The 20,114-nt window shown below is 42.5% G+C and overlaps 1 protein-coding gene across 2 annotated transcripts; it reads left to right on the forward strand.

Moving 5' to 3' along the window:
- Window positions 1-139: 139 nt before the first annotated feature.
- Window positions 140-19,411, forward strand: LOC131134449 (clathrin heavy chain 1-like). 2 transcript variants are annotated; one of them, XM_058079741.1, is made up of 33 exons: window positions 140-507; window positions 3,233-3,440; window positions 5,891-6,159; window positions 6,389-6,550; window positions 6,641-6,754; window positions 6,856-7,029; window positions 7,382-7,579; window positions 7,667-7,867; window positions 7,974-8,126; window positions 8,254-8,376; window positions 8,496-8,633; window positions 8,706-8,870; window positions 8,961-9,141; window positions 9,219-9,382; window positions 9,469-9,594; window positions 9,672-9,814; window positions 9,881-10,115; window positions 10,184-10,306; window positions 10,417-10,562; window positions 10,658-10,841; window positions 10,928-11,120; window positions 11,207-11,364; window positions 11,478-11,642; window positions 11,717-11,824; window positions 11,902-12,069; window positions 12,205-12,354; window positions 12,424-12,555; window positions 12,657-12,767; window positions 12,881-13,051; window positions 13,137-13,358; window positions 14,736-14,756; window positions 17,359-17,434; window positions 17,854-19,411. In XM_058079741.1, the coding sequence occupies exons 1-33, from the start codon at window positions 466-468 to the stop codon at window positions 17,982-17,984; spliced, it is 5,055 nt and encodes a 1,684-aa protein (XP_057935724.1). In that variant the 5' UTR covers window positions 140-465; the 3' UTR covers window positions 17,985-19,411. The 2 variants fall into 2 exon arrangements, with proteins under 2 accessions (XP_057935724.1, XP_057935725.1); XM_058079742.1 differs by lacking the exon at window positions 14,736-14,756.
- Window positions 19,412-20,114: the final 703 nt, after the last annotated feature.

A 20,114-nucleotide genomic window follows, 5' to 3' on the forward strand; every position in this document is an offset into this window, starting at 1 on the left:
AGTTCTCGAATGTACAAAATGCAATCATTACGGGATTTGTACATTATAGAGAAACAAGACAAAATATGTATTGAATGTAAAATATGTAATATCAGAATGAATGAAGGTGGATCCAGTGTCCTTCCAGAGATGCCGCGATGCTTCCGGATTGGGAAGTCTTCTCAAACCGTTTCCGCCGCCATTGCGGATTTTGCACCGAAGCTCATCCGCTGCTATCCATCGATGCCGTGCAGCAAGCAAACACCCAAAACAATCGCATTGAACATCTTTACGTGCACGTCGCTTGGGTGGCACGCTTAACATCTTGTATATTTTGCCGTCCATTTTATTTTTACATATTTTTTTCATATTTCCACGGACTGGATCCGACCTACACGTAGCGTGAGGAGGTCGTAGCTAGCTGCCCTGCTAGCTAGCACAACGGCTAACATTTCCACAACGCTGGAGAAGCCCGAGGAAAACACCATGTCCCAAATCCTGCCCATCCGCTTCCAGGAGCACCTACAGGTACTATAACATTGATATTTTTCAAATGTAGTTGCTCGCTTGAATGACAGCTCACTAGCCAAGCTAACGTCAAGACCCGCAGCAAATGAATGACCTCCCCTCCCCCGTCTAGCATCAGCTAGCTTTCTGGCTAAACGTTCACATTTGTATCACGCTGTTAAATCTGACGACAAAGAAACAAGAGTACTGCATTCAAACATTTTACTGTTGCAGCTAATTTTAACGTACACGCATTTTCAGTAAGAACCCGTACAGTCGTGTCAAGTGTGTCGTGATGGGATGCTAGCAGTCGCGTCATCTAATGGCAGATCAATTTAATCACACGAAAGTCCTATTTAAATATTGAGACTGACATGTGTTGGAGTGAAATTGAAAACATGGGTGAGACGTTTAGATGTCAAAATGTCATGTCCCATTGTTGCTGTTGTGACGTTGGTGAGGATGAGTCAAGTGATGCACTTGAGCTGCAGCCTGACTCTCATACAGTAGCCTCACATTACATACTGTACTATGTTTTCATATTTGTTTGGCTTCAGAGAAAAATCATTCACATTAACGTCATCTAATATCTAAATAGCGACAACTTTTCCAAACATTTTGCCAGCTGCATCACAAACGCAAACCAGGGTGAGTTGGCTCTGTGTTCATTCATCAGCTGGAGGGGGAACCGATCACATTAATTGACTTGTATTAAGTGGATGAATGTAAAGTGCAGTTGATAGGTCTTTTCATTATTTATATTCATTTATTCTACCCCCATTAACAGTTTACTTGTTCTCCCATGGAAAATGACAGAAATTGGATATTGGAAGTTTCTGCAGCTGAATAAGATTTTGTTCAAGAGAATCTAGAGCTCAAATCTAAAATTGTGCAGCCCGACTCGTGATACTGTACACAGAATGTGTACAACATGGAAAAAATTAGTAATTTTACAAGAATTATGTCAAAATATTAGGAAAAAAGTTTGATATTTTACAAGCACTTTGCTCCGATTCCGATACTGATCAGCCAGGACTAAATTTGTCTGATACCGAACACAGGGATTAATTATACATTTTTAACTTTATGATCAGTGGGAGTGGCCAAGGGTGCCGTTTAAAGGGACCAAAAAATAGCTAAGTACTAAAATTAGCAATCAGTGGGGGTGGGCAATGTGATTTTCGTTAAATGGGACCCAGAATTCCAGCCTGCACCCCTACTACTGGCTCGATATGAAAAAGGAACCATATTTTACGTACTTTTTCAAGAGAACATAGGATGAGACGCCTTGTTTTTAAGGAGACTTTGGATGTGAGAGTACACTGGAGTACTAGTAGGACTTCCAGGTAAGGGCAAAAAATATCTCGTAAATGTGTCGCTCTTTTGGGTCCTGTCATTTTTTCAGTAATTGGGCTCGGTGGAAAAACGTTAACACCCCTGCTGTACATCTGTATATTAACCAGACACCCCATTTGCTACACCCATTGTCCTACATCAACTCAGTATGATGCAGTTTTAGGATATCTTTCACGTTATGTAGGTGTACGACCAAAAATTGCATCTGTCTTCTCTGACTCTAAGTGATGGTGCAATATTATTGTTGAAAAAGAAGAATAATTTGAGATTTATCCTTTGCAAAATGCATACATGTGAATTGTGTGCATATCCTGTCAGGCATTTTCTGACTGACCTCATGTATTCCAGTACACAAGTGTGGTGAAAGCGCAGTAGGAGGATATTTGATTAATGTCGAATGAATATGTTTTGGGTAAAAATGCCTTTATTTCATGCAAAATGAGAACATGTTCCAAATAAAACCGCGTGGCCCAATCATAAAATGTGAATCTAGTCTTTCCCCACAGGATACAATTAGGTTGCCAGAGTAAGTGAGCATCTGCTTGGCTGAACTAGTTACCTCGGTCTCCAAAACCAGAAAGTATTAATCTAAATACTCTAATGGCGGGACCTCAAACTCTGCTTTAAACCATAACTTCCTGTCCTCCACACATCCGGAACGTCCGGAGCGATGTCAGCCATGTGTATCCAAAAAGACATTGCGGCTGAGTGTAACACTTGCCATGCACAGACCCAGGCAGGTCTAATATGGCCAAACTCGTCATCAGTTACACAGGAAATTCCCATTGAACGCCATTAGCTACAACAGAAAAGATTTTGTAGGTGGTAAGTAAAGTTGGGTTAAACGCTTAATTGGGCGCCTTGAACCTTGCTATATTATACCTAGCCGCCACTTCACTGTGAATAAAACTCTACACCAGATGCTTAAAGAGGTAAACGGGTCAGTTTTTCCTCATATCTACTGTTGCTGATTATTTTTTTCTGTTAAAGAAATATCACAATCAGTAATAAAAGTATATGATTCGTGCTGATATCGGATTGATATAGTATTGGACAACATGCAAGGCTGCAATGTCATCTGATTGGCAGTGGAAAAGTTATGTGTTGCATCCCTAACCACAACATCTTAATAATTCAACATGTCAGAGCTTGCACTTAAAATAATTCACGTTTCATGTTCAAAAAGAGTAGGACTAAGCAAAGCTTGTCTAGTCATAGTTTGCCTCTGACTGATTCTTGTGCCACTTAAGCTTGCCACAATAGCGATAAAGTCATCAGGTTGGCAATCTCGATCCGTCGTCTTATTCTTTGGCAACCTAGGTGTGTATGAGGCGTGTTGAGGAAGCAGAGTTAAATGCATATGTGTAATGTAATGTATTTCTTATTTCAGCTCCAGAACCTGGGTATCAACCCAGCCAATATTGGATTCAGCACTCTGACCATGGAGTCTGACAAGTTTATCTGCATAAGAGAGAAGGTGGGTGAGCAGGCCCAGGTTGTCATTATTGACATGGCCGATCCCAACAACCCCATTCGTAGGCCCATCTCTGCAGACAGCGCCATCATGAACCCTGCCAGCAAAGTCATTGCCCTTAAAGGTAAGTCCATGCACACGTTCAACTGGATCATTTCTTGAGGTAGTGGTGCAACAAATGCAAACTGAAAAAAACAAAAAACTTTTCTTGCACACGCAGGTCATCTGTGTAAAATGTCAAATTGTTAAGTCTGCTTTTTCATTTTTGTTGTTCACAATAGTCCACCTCATTTGTTTGTCAACACATGTAAACTAGCCTGTTTCTGAAATCCAGTGTAACAAATGTCAGTTACAGATACAATAATACTGAGAGCAAGTGAAAATGTCATGCTGTCATAGATGCTTGTTTTTTGCTCTTTTTTTGTTTCTTAATGCTTTCTTATGTTTGCAGACGGTGAGTTGAATTTTAACATATCATGAGTTGTCAGTGTATTCCTGTATGCACTGTCTTGACACAACTGCACTGTACTGACGCTAGTTTTAATGGATGCTTGAGCAAGCCTGACAGCATAAAATGCTGCTGAAATGACTTTTATGCTGAAATGTTAAAATAAGTTATGTTAAAAAAACAATACTATTTCAACGAGATAATAATAATAATAGAGTGAATTGTAGATTTTGCGTCATAGATGGTACCTGAACAAGTGATTTGAGCCAAAAATATAAACCTGAAAAAAATAAGAGTTGACATTCCTGGCTCAGCAAAACATCTTTTGCTGGATAAAGTACAGTCAAACCTCGGTTTTCAAACGCCCTGGTTTTTACCATCTCCACAGACTAGGGCTGTCATACCAAGGCAGATTAGTATTTGTCACACCCCGTTCCATTGAGCATGTACTGATGAAGGGTGCTCGGCCAAACGTCTTCTAAGACAACTTGAGCAGTCCAGTTCCGATCGATTCGGCGCCCTGAGAATACATTGAACTGGATAAATGAGAATATTCGCCAGCATGTCTTTGTATGATTCAGTTTTCAAACAAAAATTTCCACTAAAATTTTACTTCATTTTTGTAAACCCTCTCTGTAATTGCACATTACGTGTGTTGCCCTGTACAGTAGCATTCCGCGGAATCGAATGCCCAAACAAAGCAGCCCAGGTGTTGCTGACTCTGCCACAAACATTTTTATTGAGGGCGACTGCTATATAACCTGCCATGGGGCCAAAGGCAGCTGCAAGGGCCAGCATGGCTGGGCTCTATGGGAAGTCCACATGAACAATATTTTTCATCCTGGCAAGGAAAAATCCAGGACGCTTAATGTTGCAAAAGGGGTACATGTTTAGTTGTTTTTTCATTGTTTTCTTCTTGTAAAATTATAGTTAGTCACAGTAAAAGTTAATATTTTGGGCGTGTAAACAAATTGGATTTACATGAGTTATTATGAGGAAAATTTCTTTGGTTTTCGACTGACCTTTTAGAAGGGTAACTAATGAAAACCGAGGTACCACAGTACTCTGTTCGAATCCTTTCATTTTCACATTTGTGTAGCTTCAACACAATAAATAGAACGCTACATCCTCATTCGATCGAACCACTGAAATGTTGAGCCAGGATGCTGGTTTAATGAGTCATTCTAAATCACTGATGATTTGGTCGTATGAGTTTGGATAATACTAAATATATTTACCCTTTCTGACTTTCCTTATAAGGGAAAAATGTTGTGAGTGATTTGTCCAGCAACCTTCCCATTATGACATCTGTCTGTGTGCTTTGTAGTCTCCTTTTTGCAAATCTGCATTCAGACCCAACCCAAAATTCAACATCTGTCATTTTAGCACAACATTGTCATTTGTGTCATTTTTCTAATTTGATAGGCACAGGGCTTCATGTTTTTCTCTGTATGGCGTTTTAAACATTGGCAAGAAAACTGCTGATGCTTTGACAATATCTAACTGCTATCCAAATTGCACTGAGCGGTTTCGATGTGATTGGCCAATTTTAATATTGTAGTATTGTCTAACAATAGCTACGATAACAAAAGATATACTTGAAGGATTCCACATATGTTGACTGCAGAGAAACCCAAAAAGCATAGCCCTGTACCTGGAACTAGGCCAGTCCGGAACCACTTTAAGTCACTGGTATAGGATGAACTCTATTTTGAGCTGAGTGTGCAGTGTTTTGTTAGTCAGAACACAGTCCAAGTCTCTTAAAGTCACAAATTGGAGTCTTTGTCCACACTCTACTAGGGGTTTGCATATTCAGCCAACAATCCGAATGTGTCATTGCACTGAATGCAGATGTACCACACTGTGGTTGCCCTTTTGTTGGTCTTGCCTCTTGTTTTTGATACTGGCTTGTTGTATGGTGCTTTAGTGTCACTTAAAGCGAACCCTCAATGCCCACTCTCGCTACTGAAATTTGCTATGCCCTAATGGTATGATTTGTTACCCCCCTTTCCCTTAATGTCTGCTGTGGGTGATGTGTGGTAGTTTAGATGACTCCATGTTGTTGTTTTAAAATCTTTGCAAGCCTTTTATTACATCAAGTTAACCTTGACATTGACTATTTCCAGCGGCCAAGACCCTGCAGATCTTCAACATCGAGATGAAGAGCAAGATGAAGGCTCACACAATGACAGACGACGTGACCTTCTGGAAGTGGATCTCCCTCAACACAGTCGCCCTGGTCACAGATAACGCAGTCTACCACTGGAGCATGGAGGGCGACTCCCAGCCGATTAAAGTCTTCGACCGACACTCCAGCCTGGCGGGCTGTCAGATTATCAACTACCGCACCGACGCCAAACAGAAGTGGTTGCTGCTCATTGGCATTTCAGCACAGGTACCAACTATCAACAAGCAATTCATCATAAATTGTTTTTGCAGCTGTCTGATGCAGTACATTATCATTTATTGTTTTTATTTTATAATTTCAAGCAAATTCACCAGCTTACCAGTGGTAACCGCAACTAACCGCATACCACTGCAGAAAGTGTCATTTACTGTATATACCTCTAATAGTACAGTAGTTAAGTTTATTTATACACCTGAGATTATGGCTTCTTTTTCAGCAAAACCGTGTTGTTGGAGCAATGCAGTTGTACTCAGTGGACAGGAAGGTTTCCCAGCCCATCGAAGGTCACGCTGCTGGATTTGCACAATTCAAGATGGAGGACAACACAGAGGAGTCTACTCTGTTCTGCTTTGCCGTGCGAGGACAGGCAGGCGGAAAAGTAAGACTGGGCGCAGTTGGTCTGACTCACGCTTGCAATAAAAACAGAATTGATTTTTGCATTTAAAATTGAACGTTTTTGCTTTGCTAGCTGCACATAATCGAAGTTGGCACCCCACCAACTGGGAACCAGCCATTTCCAAAGAAAGCTGTAGATGTATTTTTTCCTCCAGAAGCCCAGAATGACTTCCCTGTTGCCATGCAGGTACAAAATAATTGATATAAAATATATTGTGTATATATTGTGTGTTTAAGCTTACAGTGTATTGCCCAAGTTCCAATGTTATTCTCTTCCTGTATGTTTAGATCAGCTCCAAGCAGGATGTAGTCTTTCTCATCACCAAATATGGCTACATCCACCTGTATGACTTGGAAACTGGCACCTGCATCTACATGAACAGGATCAGTGGGGAGACCATTTTTGTCACTGCACCCCATGAGCCAACTGCTGGCATCATTGGCGTCAACAGAAAAGGACAGGTACTGGGCAGTCAAGTGGGAGTGCTTATCTCCTGTCCTTCTGCCTTTTGCATGTTGTGTATGTTGAAAAAGTAACACACTACATGTGCAAATGCATTAGGCTGTAGCAGCACCTTTGGTGTGAGGGGGGGCATGCCAGGAGAGCTCAACTTGGCCAAGCAGTCAGTGTCTAATCCTGTTATTGCTCTTGGCACTCACCTGCACTTCTGCCGTTCGAAGCTTAGTGTCTTGAACACATATAATGTAGCAGCACGCAATTACCTGTGGTGCAAAAGGAGGAATGTGACATTTGTCTGCATGAAGTTATTCGGAATTAAACTATGCAATTTAAAAAGTGCAAAATATGTTTCAGGTGTTGTCGGTGTGTGTGGAGGAGGAGAACATTATTCCCTACATCACCAATGTGCTCCAGAACCCAGACCTGGCCCTCCGCATGGCTGTCCGCAATAACCTTGCCGGTGCGGAGGAGCTGTTTGCCCGCAAATTTAACACCCTCTTTGCTGCAGGGAATTACTCAGACGCTGCCAAAGTGGCAGCAAATGCACCTAAGGTATCCTTTTTACCCCCTGCATTTTAATTTGAACATCCCACTGCGACGTAATTACTAGTAGTCACCCACCCATCTGTCGTCCTCCAGGGTATATTGCGAACACCAGACACCATCCGTCGCTTTCAGAGCGTTCCTGCTCAACCGGGCCAGCGGTCACCGTTGCTTCAGTACTTTGGCATCTTACTGGATCAAGGACAGCTAAATAAGTTTGAGTCTCTGGAGCTGTGCAGGCCGGTCCTGCAGCAGGGCCGCAAACAGCTGCTAGAGAAATGGCTGAAAGAGGACAAGGTCAGTGCTCAATGGGGGGGGGTTTATAGCAGGCAGTCTTTTGTCTACCCGAATGAAGGCTTTAGACGCTTTCTAGACTGATTTATCGCTCCTGCTTTGTTTACAGCTGGAGTGCTCGGAGGAGCTTGGAGACCTGGTGAAGTCAGTGGATCCCACACTCGCCCTCAGTGTCTACCTGAGAGCCAATGTCCCCAACAAAGTCATCCAGTGCTTCGCAGAAACTGGACAGTTCCAGAAGATTGTACTTTATGCCAAGAAGGTTTGCTCATGTGTGATTTTATGTTCTATCATATTATTTTAATATAAACTTTAAGGCCGATTTCAACACTACAAGCACAAGTTATGACCAGAGCGATATAAAGTAACAATTTACATTTCCTCAATAGGTGGGCTACACTCCAGACTGGATTTTCCTGTTAAGAAATGTCATGAGGATCAGCCCAGAACAAGGTCTTCAGTTCTCCCAAATGCTTGTGCAGGATGAAGAGCCTCTTGCCGACATCACACAGGTTAAAACCAAATCATGTGTACACAATATAACTTTTAGTAGATTTTAGTAGATTAAAAAAAAAGCACATATTTTTTGCGCTTTTTGTGAACTAATGATTTGTTTCTTTTTTGTGAATAGATTGTAGATGTCTTCATGGAGTACAACCTGATCCAGCAATGCACATCCTTCCTACTAGATGCCCTGAAGAACAACCGACCAATGGAAGGACCGCTGCAGACACGTCTACTGGAAATGAATTTGGTCCATGCACCACAGGTAAACCATGGATACATGATAACAAAACATGGCAGAATTGTTACAATTATGAGGATGCCTTGTTTCTTGCAGGTTGCAGACGCCATTCTGGGAAATCAGATGTTCACTCATTATGACCGTGCACACGTGGCGCAGCTGTGTGAGAAGGCTGGTCTCCTGCAGAGGGCGCTAGAGCATTACACTGATCTTTATGACATTAAGCGAGCTGTGGTCCACACACACCTCCTCAACCCAGAGGTACACTAACGTCTTAAACGTGATGAAAATGGTAGTGATCTAATGCTCAACAGAATATTAAGTGTCTGTGATTTGTGTGTGTCTTTGCAGTGGCTAGTCAATTTCTTTGGCTCCTTGTCAGTCGAGGACTCTTTGGAGTGTCTTCGGGCCATGTTGTCAGCTAACATCCGCCAGAACCTGCAGATTTGTGTTCAGGTTGCCTCCAAGTACCATGAGCAGCTCACCACTCAGTCCCTCACTGAACTCTTTGAGTCGTTCAAAAGCTTTGAAGGTGAATGTCGAGAGTGGCTCACAGAGAGCAAACAGAGTTACATCTTTTTTTTCTGTCACGCTTTTTCTGTCTTTCAGGTTTGTTCTACTTTTTGGGTTCCATTGTGAACTTCAGCCAGGACCCAGAGGTTCACTTCAAATACATTCAGGCTGCTTGCAAGACGGGCCAAATCAAAGAGGTGGAAAGAATCTGCAGAGAAAGTAACTGTTACGACCCCGAGCGCGTGAAGAATTTCCTCAAGGTCTTTCAAGCTAGCTTGCAAACTCCACACTCAGGACATTCAACCTTTTCTTATGTTCATTAAATAGACTGTATATTCTTCTCTAGGAAGCCAAGTTGACTGATCAGCTGCCATTGATCATCGTTTGTGACCGCTTTGATTTTGTCCATGATCTGGTCCTGTACTTGTATCGCAACAGTCTGCAGAAATACATTGAGATCTATGTGCAGAAGGTACGCTACTGCTCGCTGAGCTCATAAATCACTTTTTACCCTTTTTTCAGTCAGTAAGCATTTTTGATTGGCTGCAGGTAAACCCAAGTCGTCTGCCGGTGGTCATTGGAGGCTTGCTGGATGTTGATTGTGCCGAGGACGTGATCAAGAACCTGATCATGGTTGTGAGAGGGCAATTCTCTACAGATGAGTTAGTTGCTGAAGTGGAGAAGAGGAATCGGTAAGCGTAAAGGAGCAAAATGAGTGTCATTCCTCACCAAATGGCCAAATGTTTGATTCTCAACAGACTCAAGCTTCTACTTCCTTGGTTGGAGGCCCGTATTCATGAAGGCTGTGAAGAGCCTGCCACCCACAATGCCTTGGCCAAGATCTACATAGACAGCAACAACAACCCTGAGCGTTTTTTGAGGGAGAACCCCTTTTACGACAGCCGTGTGGTGGGCAAGTACTGTGAGAAGAGAGATCCCCACCTGGCCTGTGTTGCGTATGAAAGAGGACAGTGTGACCAGGAATTGATTAATGTGAGTTGTGTTGGTTGTGTCTCATTCACTGGACCTGTAAGGTAGCTAACATGATTTTTTTTTTCCAGGTGTGCAATGAAAACTCGCTGTTTAAAAGTCTGTCACGCTACCTGGTGCGTCGGAAGAACCCTGAGCTGTGGGCTAGTGTGCTGCTGGAGACCAACAACTACAGAAGACCACTCATAGACCAGGTCTTACATCTTTCTATCACTTGTGTTACTGAGTGTCACGTCCTTCTAATCTTTTTTTACGTAAAAATTGTGAAGTTGTGCATCAAGCTCAATGTCCTACGGTACTGCAGGTTGTCCAGACAGCCCTGACGGAGACCCAGGATCCTGAGGAGGTATCTGTCACAGTCAAGGCTTTCATGACTGCTGACCTTCCGAATGAGCTCATCGAGCTTTTGGAGAAGATTGTCTTAGATAACTCTGTCTTCAGTGAACATAGGTATGATAACGATATGTTATTGTGGAATTATAGTCTACCAGGCTTATAACATTGTCCTCGCTGAGAGCTTGTTGTTCGGTGCTGTCTATTTTCAGAAACCTACAGAACCTGCTCATCCTGACAGCGATCAAAGCCGATCGGACCCGTGTCATGGAGTACATTAACCGTCTGGACAACTACGACGCCCCAGATATTGCCAACATTGCAATTAGCAATGAGCTGTTTGAGGAGGCCTTTGCTATTTTTAGGAAATTTGATGTCAACACCTCTGCTGTGCAGGTAACAGATATTTACATTGTACTGATTAAGTGCAATGTATTGATTGTTTTAGTGTTTTGCTTAAAGAGTTTGTTCATTTTATTCAGGTTCTGATTGAGCACATTGGCAACCTGGACAGAGCCTATGAGTTTGCAGAGCGCTGCAATGAGCCCCCAGTGTGGAGTCAGCTGGCAAAGGCCCAGCTCCAGAAGGGCCTGGTCAAAGAAGCTATTGACTCCTACATCAAAGCCGACGACCCCTCTGCTTACATGGAGGTGGGACAAGCTGCAGCCGTGAGTGGTGAGAGCATCTCCACCCAAAATATTTGTTGCTCGCCCCAGTCACGCTTTTTTGGCCAATCACAATTGATGTTGTGCTGCGTGTAGGCAACTGGGAGGACCTTGTGAAGTTTCTGCAGATGGCCCGCAAGAAGGCCCGCGAGTCCTACGTTGAAACTGAGCTAATCTTTGCTCTGGCTAAGACCAACCGCCTTGCCGAGCTGGAAGAGTTCATCAATGGACCCAATAATGCTCACATCCAGCAAGTAGGTTCTGTCAAGCATCTCAGACACCGACCCCATATTCACAGTGTCTGGCCTTTTACTCTTTTTTTTTTTTTTTTTTTTTTTTATTTACTTACCTTTTTCCTACGCTTCAGGTGGGTGACAGGTGCTACGACGACAAGATGTATGAAGCAGCCAAGCTGCTTTACAACAATGTGTCCAATTTTGGCCGCCTGGCCTCTACTCTTGTGCACCTTGGAGAGTACCAGGCAGCTGTGGACGGCGCTCGCAAGGCCAACAGCACACGTACCTGGAAGGAAGTAAGAAATCCTTACTCTCCTGCCATTACAATGAGAAAGCAAATGTCCACATGCTCTATATTGCGCTCTCGCAGGTCTGCTTTGCGTGCGTCGATGGGAAAGAGTTCAGACTCTCCCAAATGTGCGGCCTGCATATTGTTGTACATGCGGATGAGCTGGAGGAACTCATCAACTATTACCAGGTACAAAGCATGTCAAAATGCTTTTCACTAGAGGTGCATTGTAAATTTGAATGAGGTTAACGTGTGTATTTCTGTAGGACCGTGGCTACTTTGAGGAGCTAATCACCATGCTGGAGGCCGCTTTGGGACTGGAGCGAGCTCACATGGGCATGTTCACAGAGCTGGCAATCCTCTACTCTAAATTCAAACCCCAGAAGATGAGAGAGCACCTGGAGCTCTTCTGGTCCCGAGTTAACATTCCAAAGGTAAACCCCGTGTGACATCACTAGAAAGCAACAGTCAAAGCATTTGCCTGTATCACTTTAAGAACCATGTTGGCCATAATGAAATGCTGTCAGCACAGTCAAACATGTACAACGTGTATTTGTGTGTTTGCTCAGGTTCTTAGGGCAGCCGAGCAGGCACACCTCTGGGCAGAGCTGGTCTTCCTCTACGATAAGTATGAGGAATATGACAACGCCATCATCACCATGATGAACCATCCTGCTGATGCCTGGAAAGAGGGCCAGTTCAAAGACATTGTCACCAAGGTGAGGATTGGTAGTTTGTTCGAATGACGAGAATTGCTTATTGTATGACATCTTTGCTTTTGACTCCAGGTGGCAAATGTGGAGCTATACTACAAAGCCATCCATTTTTATCTGGAGTTCAAGCCCTTGTTATTGAATGACCTGCTCATCGTTCTCTCACCACGCCTGGACCACACACGCGCTGTCAACTTCTTCAGCAAGGTTGGGGGCTAACTTGGCATTGCTTTTGTCATGACACAATTCCACATTCTACACTGATTTCAGTGTAGTCTTAATGATCTCATTTGTGTTTTTTTGTACAGGTGAAGCAGGTACCGCTGGTAAAACCATACCTAAGGTCTGTGCAGAATCACAACAACAAGTCTGTCAATGAGGCTCTCAACAACCTCTTCATCGTCGAGGAAGATTATGCAGTATGATATCTTTGACATTTTCTGTACTAAATGTTTTAATGGTTGTTTGAAGTGAAATAGTTGCAGCTTTTCTGGTCCTTCTCCTCTTCTTACAATTGTTTACTGGCATACAGGCACTGCGCACTTCCATTGATGCTTACGACAACTTTGACAACATCTCGCTGGCCCAAGGCCTGGAGAAGCATGACTTGATCGAGTTCAGAAGGATTGCAGCATACCTTTTCAAGGGCAACAACCGCTGGAAACAGAGCGTGGAACTCTGCAAGAAGGACAAGCTCTACAAGGTGCAGTGATCAAAAATGAACACAGTTGACTCTATTAACATGCAGAACTAATTAATTAATCGGTTTATGATGTCCACTCGTGCAGGACGCCATGCAGTATGCATCTGAGTCCAAAGACATCGAACTGGCAGAGGAGCTGCTCGCTTGGTTCCTGGAGGAGGACAAGAAGGAGTGTTTCGCGGCCTGCCTGTTTACCTGCTATGACCTATTGCGGCCCGATGTAGTGCTGGAGACCGCCTGGAGGCACAACATCATGGACTTTTCAATGCCATACTTCATCCAGGTCATGCGAGAGTACCTTAGTAAGGTGAGTTATTCACACATGAAGAGGGTAAGGGCAACACATTGAGTATAAGACATGGAATAGGCACAGTTATTCTCAGAGTTTCTGAATGAAAATAAGGAGGATACTTAAAACAGTGGCTGTTTCTAGACTTTCGATTTGCAAATGCTATTTCACATCAGGCAGTGTAGCACCAGCCATGTTGGTGTGCATATTCTTGCTCCCTTCATGCTCACCTTCTTTTATGTGCCATTACTGGTGATTTCCTTTTTTCAATTCCACTCAAGCTACTTTCCCATACAAATGTGCTCCAGAGGATATCAATTGCAGCTTTTGCTTAGCGCAATATTTATCTGACGTAAATTGAATATACACATACATATATACATGCAGTGGTACCTTGGTTAACGTCTGCCCCGGTTAGTGTGTTTTTTGGTTAACAACCAAAAATTTTTGTGAAAATTTTGCCTTGGCTTTCGTTCGCCAACCTGTTTAGCTTCCAAAACACAGTTCAGTTTGTTTACTCCACCATCAAGCACAAGACGAAATACGTGCACATGATCGCGCAATGCATTGAGGGCCATGGGTACCATTTTAGAGCAACAGCTTTTGTGTGCTTGTTGCAAGAGAGCTACACAACGTAACAAACATGGATTGCACAACAGCGAGAGGATGCAAGACCTCTGCATTTTATGGCTTTAACAGAAGCTCGTCTTCATTTCAGTGGTATGTAAATGTGACGGCAGGGCTCAGTCATTGACTGCCTGCAGATCCATAACACTGCGTCCTGCGTAACACCCGGCGGTGCATTGCGGGTGACACTTTGTTTCTGCCTGTCTCATTGTACATTCGGTGGCATCCGCAGTCAAAAATAGCACATATCAGCAGGCATAAATCATCGTCACCGGCACGTCTGCGACATCTCTGCCGCCAGCTGTTGTTGTTTATTTAGTTTTTTTCTGTTTTGAATGGCAAGGCTCATGTTTATTGGTTTTAGAATGTTGATATTTTGTTTTGATATATTTTTTTACATTTTTGCAAATTGTGGTTGCAGCAGAATGACATGTTTTTCTGGAACATATGAATGTTAACCAAGGCACTACTGTGTATACATACATACATACATACATATATACATACAGGAGCAGTTGGTGAGATTAGTGGCACCTTATCCACTTATCCATTTATTTATCCATTTATTTATTTCACATCTTTAGCCACTAAAGTAACCTCAGGTCTGCATTTGTATCAGAAGTGGCGTTATTACCAGCATCCCTCTGTGCTTTTGTGTTGTTTGGCAACGTTAAGTCCCCTGTTTGCTCCTTTCTCACTGTTTCTATTGTGGGACAATTCCACATTCTTTTTATTTCCTTAAGTTGCCTCTCTGAATTTCCTTTCCAGGTTGATGCGATAGAGGAAAAGGTGAACGTTGAATCAGTTTCCTAATCGTCCTTACTGACTCCCCGCCCTTTCCCTTTCCTAGTAGTAGTAGTAGTTTGGAGTGGGAGGGGTAAAGCTAGCAAAAACTTGCATGACCCCTCTCCCACTTTGTCACTATGCTGCTTTCCATGTATACAACTCTTTGCATCTCCACTAGATCACGTAACTATTTCACCACAGGCCAGAGTGGGGCTCTTCACACCCCTGCTCTCGGGGTCCACTGGGAAAGAGTTGGACAAAAATCTTTTTGAGTGGGTTTAATCTATGTGGGACTCAAGCCATCATAATAATGGCATAGTGGCCTGCCACTGATAAATGCCTAATCCCATATACACGCTAGGTACTTTCTACAGTTGAGTAAATGAACCACTGGCCACAGCTACTAAATAATGAATGCAGAAAAATAATAGATTAAATTGGCATACATTAAAAAACACAAAAATGTAAGGAAAAAATGGCAATACATAAATCATAAATAATAATAAAATCATTGATGAGTGATAAGTCATAAACAAGGGAGTTACTTTCCAATCACCATCTATATCAAGCAATGGAGGATAAGAAATCAGGATGTTTATACCTTTTGGATAATGTGTGGATTTATAGCAAAATGGAATGGGAACATGCTCATGCAGTACATCTCAATAAATGACCATAAAAAAAGAATATAACGTTAACCTATTTCATTAGTTCCTTTCATGAACTGGAGCCCATTTATTCTATAGATTCAGCACACACAGAGTGCAATATTTCAAGGATATCTTTCTTAAATATGATGATTATAGCTTACAGTCAACAAACCCCCACATTTGTATCTCATAAAATATGAAAACTAGTCCAAAAAAGATGTCATAAATATTGTAAACTACTGGTTTGCACTCTAATTAGGGGAAGAACTGCAAAAGCTTGCTGAGCCTTCAGTTGCTCTTTGTCGTAATTGAACTGCGGAATTTCTCATTTATTGAGATGCATCTGAATATGTTCCAGCTGGCCATCAAATAGAAAAGGCTTCCAGTTCCTCTTTCATGTGAATGAAGAGCGCCACTCTGGATTACTACTGTACTATTTGCAGTCTCACAGACTTTTAGATGACTTCTAAAGTTCAACTAGTTGTTGTTACCCACCTGGCTCCCTGCCATGCTGTTTCTTTGACTCAGAATATTTCCTTGAGGTAGAGTTTCAAGTCATTTCTCCTACTGTATGCTTACATTAATTCCTGTGCTGCAAGAGAACATTAAAAACAAGCATCAGTTGCACACGTTTGTCAAAAGGAATCCTCCCCAACACAATAGTCAAATAACCTGTAGCTCAGTTAGCATAGTTAATAACGACCATATGTCCATGAATGTGGATCAGCACGCATGTGGTAGCATCATCAGCACCAGGCTATAGGAGACGTTGTCTTTGGCTGTGCCTGCTTCTGGAAACATTGAAGTGGCTGTACAAGAGCATCCTGTTTGTCCCCTCTTCCACTCTCACTCCACTATGGCACTGTGCTTCTCTTCTCACACACTTGTCAAGAGGAACGTAACAAAACAAATGCTGCTTCCGCATGTCTCTCAAGCCTTCTTTCTAAAAAAACAAACAAACAAAAAAAATTTGCAATAGCTATCGCACCTAGATTGACTTGACATGAGCGAACCAGTGTATGTAGAGAACTGAACCCAGTACCAGGACAGGGACAGCGTACACATGTCCCGGCCTTCATCAGTCTTCCAACTGCAAACTGGTTTTGCTGGCTGATTTTGGACTATGGTGCTACTTCCCAGTTGCTTAGCTCTGCTGCCTGGCAAAATGTAGTAAGACCGTAACAAGTTTCAAAAGATACCTTTGGAAACAGAAATAAGATGTTCCAGGGTTGTACAAATGTCAGTTTAACATTAACAGTGTAAAAATAAGTTAACTGCTGTTACTTATACATAAATAATAACACTTCTTATTGACATTCAAGGTGGGGGACCTCAAAGATGTGTCCAGAAACAATATACGTACATTACAGATCATTTTCGCTCACAAAAGTTTTAAAATTTTTGGGGGCACTGTACAGTAGGAAATGAGTCAGTATCCATAACTCAGCTGGTATTTAAATACATATGCCCATAATGAAATGCTTGGTTGTAATGCTGAGATCAAATTGTAAGAGACAGAAGTCGTCTGTACTGGTGACAGGTTGGTTCTCTACATACCGTTTCCAGAAATGTTACAGTAGATAATTGGGGTGGCTGAATGGGTGGGACCATTATTGCCACGTAGATCTGTGTTTGTATCTCCCCGTCTTAATCCTCCACATTAGACTGTTTATCCCCATAATGTTAAACTAATTAGTACAGTAGCTGCCTTTTAGAGCTGTAGTTGTTTAGCTGCTTAACGGAGGACATCCTGCAGCCCGTTTGCATTTAAATGTGGACGGTACTCATCTCCTTCGCCTGTCAGGAATGGTCCCACCCTTCAGCCAGGGAAATAACCCAGAGGTCAGTTTTTTTTTACAAACATTGCGTCTTAAAAAAAAAAAAAAAAAAAGCCTCCGCCAAAGCAAGACTTTCAAAGAGAATTCTTACATGCAAACTGCTGTTCTTTTCCATAGGTGGACAAACTGGAAGCCTCAGAGTCCCTAAGGAAACAGGAGGAGCAGGCCACAGAATCTCAACCAATTGTTTATGGTAAGAAAACAGTTATGTCCTCTGAAGTGTCACTGTTCTTGTGTGCAACACCGGTCGACACAGGGGTCACAGTTCAGTATGCAAGTGTATCGAATAATATGTAACACAGCGGCACACTTCAGGTTGCCACCTTGGTGCGGCAGCATCCGCTCATCCACGGCAACGGTCGGCCAAAGTACACAATGTACTTTTAATCTTGCAACACGTGCAGTCTTTCCCGTGACGTGTACATGATTGAGTGAAAAGAGGTACTCCTCACATTCTGTGTGGAAGTGGTCAGTTTTTGGTTACTTTCTCCTTCTTCCCCATTCATTCTGAAACTCTTATGTTTTGACTTTTTGGTAATTTCACAGCGATTTACGTGAATCTGCCGTTTGTGAGGACATTTAAGGGACTGACATGTTTGTGCACTGTTGTAGGCACACCGCAGCTCATGCTCACAGCGGGGTCCAATGTGGCCGTGCCCCCCCAGCAGGCCTACGGCTATGGCTACACAGCAGCACCAGGCTACGGCCAGCCGCCACAGACCAACTTTGGATACGGCATGTGAAGATCCCAACCTTTACCCCTCGCTCTGTTCCTATCTGTCCAACTTTGTGTTCTTCTCTAGCCTCTCATGGTCCTCTACGCTCAACAGGCCACAAGCAAGCCCACTTTTACCTTTTTATTTATTTGATTGTCTTGTCCTGTTGACAAAGAAAACATTTACAAGCAATGAAGGAGGACTTTTATTTGTATTGTCTGATAAGAAATTGGACCACATTGTTTGTCGTGTTTCCCCCACATTCCATATTTATGACTCCTTATTTGTATGCGTTTTTTTTACATGTCGTTATGTTGATTACTCATTGGAAGTGGACTTGCTAAAGCTGAGCAAAGCAAGTGGAGGAGCATTGGATTTTTGCACTCACGTGAGAAGAGAGAAGCTTTTATGTATGTCCCGACACGTAAGCCTCTTTAACCTTGTCTCGTTTGTCCAATACCATGCATTTCATGACATTGTATATTTTGAGGCGAGAGAGAGAGAGAAAAAAAAACAAAGGGTTACATATAATATTTGAACATAATAGTATATGGCCATGTGAATGGCTATCCCTAGCAAGTACAGTAATGATAGTATATTCTGCACAGGTGTGTAGCTTTATGACATTTTAAATGCATACAGGCAGATTCACAAGTATTTAGACAATGATTTTTTTTTTTTTGCCTTTCTACACCACAATAATTTTGGAATATTAATAATCCATGATGGCAAAATCAAGAAAACTCACTCTACAAATACTTGTGCAGCTAACTGTATGTCACCTTATGAGTGTGTGTGTGTGTGTGTGTGTGTGTGTGTGTGTGAGTGACCTGATGATGCTGGTCCAAATAAGAATTTAACCCCCCACCCCTCTGGTCCCTGCTAGATGTCGGCTCCTCCACCTGCGTGTATTTAGATGACCTCTTGTGCCGTGTACAGTGCTTGTGTGAGACTGTATCTGTGTATGTGCAAAAAGAAAGGGTGGGACCACCGAGACTAAATGTATCACGTGTGTATTAACCCTCCCTGTGCTGAGGTCTGCATTTTTTTTTCTTTTTGTGTGTACAGACTATGAACATGAAACAATATAGATGGTGACACAACCCCACCCCTCCATGTACACACACCAACCTGCTCTCCTCTTGTTTCCTCCTCCCAAGAATTTGTCAAGGATGGTGTGAAGTAAGAGTCCATATTTACCTTGATGTACTTCCTTACATACTTAAACGACTGTGTATGCGTGTGTGTGTGTGTGTGTGCGTGCGTGCGTGTGTGTGTGTATAGTGTCACCCGACCCCTTCCATATGTTTAGTTCCTTTTTGTTGTTATGCATATGAATAAATACATTACGGGGGCTCTGTCATCAATAAAAGTAGAATAATATGACCTAACTGAAAGGGAAGTACTAGCCTAAATAAAACCTAAAAATTGTAAACATGTAAACGACTGTTGAGACCCTGCTTGTGTGTGAGTGTTTGTAAATGAACATGAATTGGCATGCAGACACGATTAATTGGACATCGGGGCAGTGCATTCAAAGTCAGCCATCCATCCCTTCACAATATTGAATCTTTTTCTTTCGACTTTTTCCTGATTACAGAGTAATTTTCAAAATTTTGTTGTTGGGATCAGAAATGTCAAGTAATATATCATATAGCAGACAGACACATTGATAGAGGAGAAGGGAAATTAATAGGCATTCTTATTGTTTTATTGATTTGAATACCTTTAGCACTAATTATTGGAAGACAAAATTTGTTTGGTAAGCTAACTGACCCTTGGCCCACATCCACAAGTGAAGCCAATCATGAGAGAACGGCCAATTGCAAGTTGTTTTCTTTATTTCATCTCTGAAGAGTAGCACCTTGGTAGCCTCAAAACAACTGTCAAATGACCTGAGAGCAAAGATTGCTCAACATCATGGTTTAGGGGAAGGATGCAAAAGCTAGGTCAGAGATTTCAGCTGTCAGGTTTCATTCTGAGGAACATGGTGAGGACATGGAAGACCACAGGCACATTTCTAGTTGAGACCCGGAGTGGCAGGCCAAGAAAAATCTCAGATCAGCAGAAGCCAAGGATGGTGAGAACCGTCAAACTCAACTCGCAGACCAGCTCCAAAGACCTCCAACATGATCTTGGTGCAGAGGGTGTCACTTC

The sequence above is a fragment of the Doryrhamphus excisus genome, chromosome 8, assembly GCF_030265055.1.
Source record: "Doryrhamphus excisus isolate RoL2022-K1 chromosome 8, RoL_Dexc_1.0, whole genome shotgun sequence".
In the NCBI taxonomy this organism is placed as follows: domain Eukaryota; kingdom Metazoa; phylum Chordata; class Actinopteri; order Syngnathiformes; family Syngnathidae; genus Doryrhamphus; species Doryrhamphus excisus.

Coding starts and splice junctions, on each gene's coding strand:
- LOC131134449 (XM_058079741.1), top strand. CDS start 466: ATGTCCCAAATCCTGCCCATCCGCTTCCAGGAGCACCTACAG. Junction 7,868..7,973: donor AATGGCTGAAAGAGGACAAG/GTCAGTGCTCAA, acceptor CTTTGTTTACAG/CTGGAGTGCTCGGAGGAGCT. Junction 12,070..12,204: donor CCCGAGTTAACATTCCAAAG/GTAAACCCCGTG, acceptor GTGTTTGCTCAG/GTTCTTAGGGCAGCCGAGCA.